A 3,010-nucleotide genomic window follows, 5' to 3' on the forward strand; every position below is an offset into this window, starting at 1 on the left:
AAACATTGGTGAATGCCACAAATTCTCCTAAATCACTCGTACGCACAACTTAAGAACAAATCTGTGCGTATGAACAGTTCTTGCATGAGGCCCAATGTACTTTCCAGTCTGGACTGAATACTACAGTTCACCTGTAAGAAATCCTCTCCTCACCTCTTTTGAAGTGGTCTCCTCGGACCCCTCCACAGCTGAAGGGATGACCTGCTGGTTTTGTTGCGCGATGTTGATGTCCAACATCTGATTGTCCATTTTCAAAAAAAAAAAAACAACAAAAAAACGTTTTGATTCACTTATCAAACCTCTCGTATGTGATCAAACCGAGATGCTAGCTCTTTGCTCCTTCATATTTTAGATGTATATTTCTTACCTTTTCTGTCCCAAAGGTGAATTCTGCAGGAGCAGGGAAATAAAACCATTAGACCAGAGCAGCAGTATCAGGATAAAGACATGAGTGAAAGACGTGGCTGGGATCTCACCCTCAGCTGTTGCTGACACATTACTAGGAGGACAATGTTGCTGGGAACCTCTGGCCTCAACACTATCTGTGCTATGATAACTGAAGTCCTGGCCTGGGGCCACATCGGGGCCTGGAGGACTATAGAGAACTGGAGCTGGCATGGAGGGAGGAGCAGTGGGAGACCTGGACAAAGCAACAAACAGTCAGGACCAGGCTTCTAGATTACAGGTGAATAAAGTCCATTTATCTTCTTGTACCAGTTCTGTGCAGTCATTTCTCCTGGATCATCAAGCCATTCTCGGTCCTCAGAAGCTCTAGAACAAAAAGGTTCCAGCTCTGTACCCCGAGTGTGACTACTCAAATCATCCAGATCAGACTCTGAAGTCAAAAACAGTGTAACAAATTTAAAATGAGACGTATTTAAGTAACACAACCCTGATTTAAACAAAAGAGAGCTCTAATTATTACCTGAACAGACCTCCTTGTAGGCCAGGCCGCTCCTCCCAGCAGGAAGCTCGAAGGTTTCAGTCCATTCATAACTTCCTGTCTGAGTTGGACACATTCAAATACCTCATTAGTTGAGTATTTTTATTGCCTAAAATAGATCACATCATTAACCAGCGCCAAGAACCTTCCAGGCAAACTGTTCACCGTCTTACCCACATTAGGGAGAGCAATTTGAGAGTTGTCTTAGTTATAATGGTACCGTCGTTGGAGTTTCAGTTATTTGATCATAAAAAGCGTAGCTGGCTGAATCTAAAGTATGATCTGTTGGGAGGGATGCTAAAAAAAAGTCTGATATCAGTTACTAACCATGGACTGAGTACCAGTCTGGGGTGTTCTGGCAAGACGTTTAATCTGACGAGGCAGCTAACGCATGTCAACAGAATGGGATTTATTGGAATAGACAGGACCAGTTCACACAGAGCAGCCGTACATCACACCTGGTATTAAAACTGTTACAAGAGAAGGATTTGTTTGGGAGTGAAGAAACAACAGTAAATACTACTACAGTATTATTAGTATTAGTGTCAGAGTCTTGATTTGAAATTTTAACCTGCATGAATATTTTTATTAAAAAACTTATTTAATCTGTTAACCTGCAGATCTAAACCAAGTTAAATTCAGTACTGCTCTTCAGCCCTATGGAGTAAATTCACAAGCCTAGTCTCTATGTAAAGCTTTAACTTCAGCAGCCAGAATTGTTTTAACTGTAACTAGTATCTAGTTATTGAAGTTAAAATACACTATAACCATTAACTTGTTTCTCATTTCCAAAGCTGCATATCAAACAAATGGTAACCTGATTGGCTGCACAGCTGTGGTGTCAGAATGAAGCTCAGAGCTGATTGGTTGATTCTAGTCAATCACATGTACAGGTGGGACATGAGGGGCTTGCCACACATTTTGGGCTCTGGAGAGTCTATAGGTGAACCCAACTGGTCAAAAGAGGTGTCAATCAAAAGAAGACAACCAATCGAATCGTTTGAACAAACTATTACGCAAATTCAAAGTCCCTGTTAGTGTGGATCAGGCTGTTAAAAAATAAGCACTGTTCGTTACCCTTTACCTGTTCAGATCTAACACCAGTTAATAATAATGACATGTGAATGTTTGAGTGAGCCATTCAAAACCATCCGGACACAGCTGTGGACTGATTAACTTTTGTTTAATGTGCCTCCAACAGACATCAGCTAAGGGCTGGCCAACCCTGGTCCTCGAGAGCCCCTATCCAGCATGTTTTACTTGTTTCCCTGCTCTTCAGCAGGTCTTCAGAAGATTGTTAATCACTCTTCATTCAAACCAGGTGTGTCAAGTCAGGGAAACATATAAAAATCACTGCTTTAAATGTTGACCAGCACCTCAAGAGCTTCTCTGAGCTTGATGACACATTTTCAAAATATAATACTGACTTAGTTGTATTTATTTTTTTTAGTATTGCTTTTCAAAGCCATTGATTCTTTGCCATTTATTTGTAAATAATAAATCACATAACGTATGTTAAAGCAGTGATTCTCAACCCTGGTCCACAAGGACTCCTTTCCTGCATGTTTAGATGTTTCCCTGACTTGACACACCTGGCTTGAATGACTGAGTGATTAACAACCTTCTGAAGACCTGCTGAATGGCAGGGAAACAAGTAAAACATGCTGGATAGGGGTACTTGAGGACCAGGATTGGCCAGCCCCAGAACACATCAAGTAACAAAGCTCTTCTCATCCTGACCCCGCCTCATGACATATGTTAAAGGGACAGGCTATTTCTATACAGAGTCAAGATGTCAGAAGTTATTCCTCACCCTAACGTTTAATCACGGTTCTTACATGTGTTGTTTTAAATCAGGAATGTACAGCGGGTAAAATAAGTATTGAACACATCACCATTTTTCCCAGTAAATATAATACTAGAGGTGCTAATGACATGAAATTTTCACCAGATGTCAGTAACAACCCAAGTGATCCATACATACAAAGAAATCAAACCATAAATGTCCAGAAATTAAGTTATTTGTAATAATGTGGAATGGCACAGGGAAAAGGTATTATATAATAC

General features: G+C 40.6%; 1 protein-coding gene across 2 annotated transcripts in view; it reads right to left on the minus strand.

The window, feature by feature from the left end:
• sec16b (SEC16 homolog B, endoplasmic reticulum export factor) overlaps positions 1-3,010 on the minus strand; it is a 27,688-nt gene that overhangs the window by 3,780 nt on the left and 20,898 nt on the right. For both annotated transcript variants that reach the window (XM_014024068.1, XM_014024065.1), the window contains exons 18-22: positions 926-1,004; positions 715-835; positions 477-640; positions 368-390; positions 154-237 (exon numbers count right to left, since the gene is read on the minus strand). In XM_014024068.1, coding sequence (XP_013879522.1) covers positions 154-237; positions 368-390; positions 477-640; positions 715-835; positions 926-1,004 — 471 coding nt within the window. The remainder of the gene's footprint in view (positions 1-153; positions 238-367; positions 391-476; positions 641-714; positions 836-925; positions 1,005-3,010) is intronic.

This window comes from Austrofundulus limnaeus, unplaced genomic scaffold, assembly GCF_001266775.1.
Source record: "Austrofundulus limnaeus strain Quisiro unplaced genomic scaffold, Austrofundulus_limnaeus-1.0 Scaffold406, whole genome shotgun sequence".
NCBI lineage: Eukaryota > Metazoa > Chordata > Actinopteri > Cyprinodontiformes > Rivulidae > Austrofundulus > Austrofundulus limnaeus.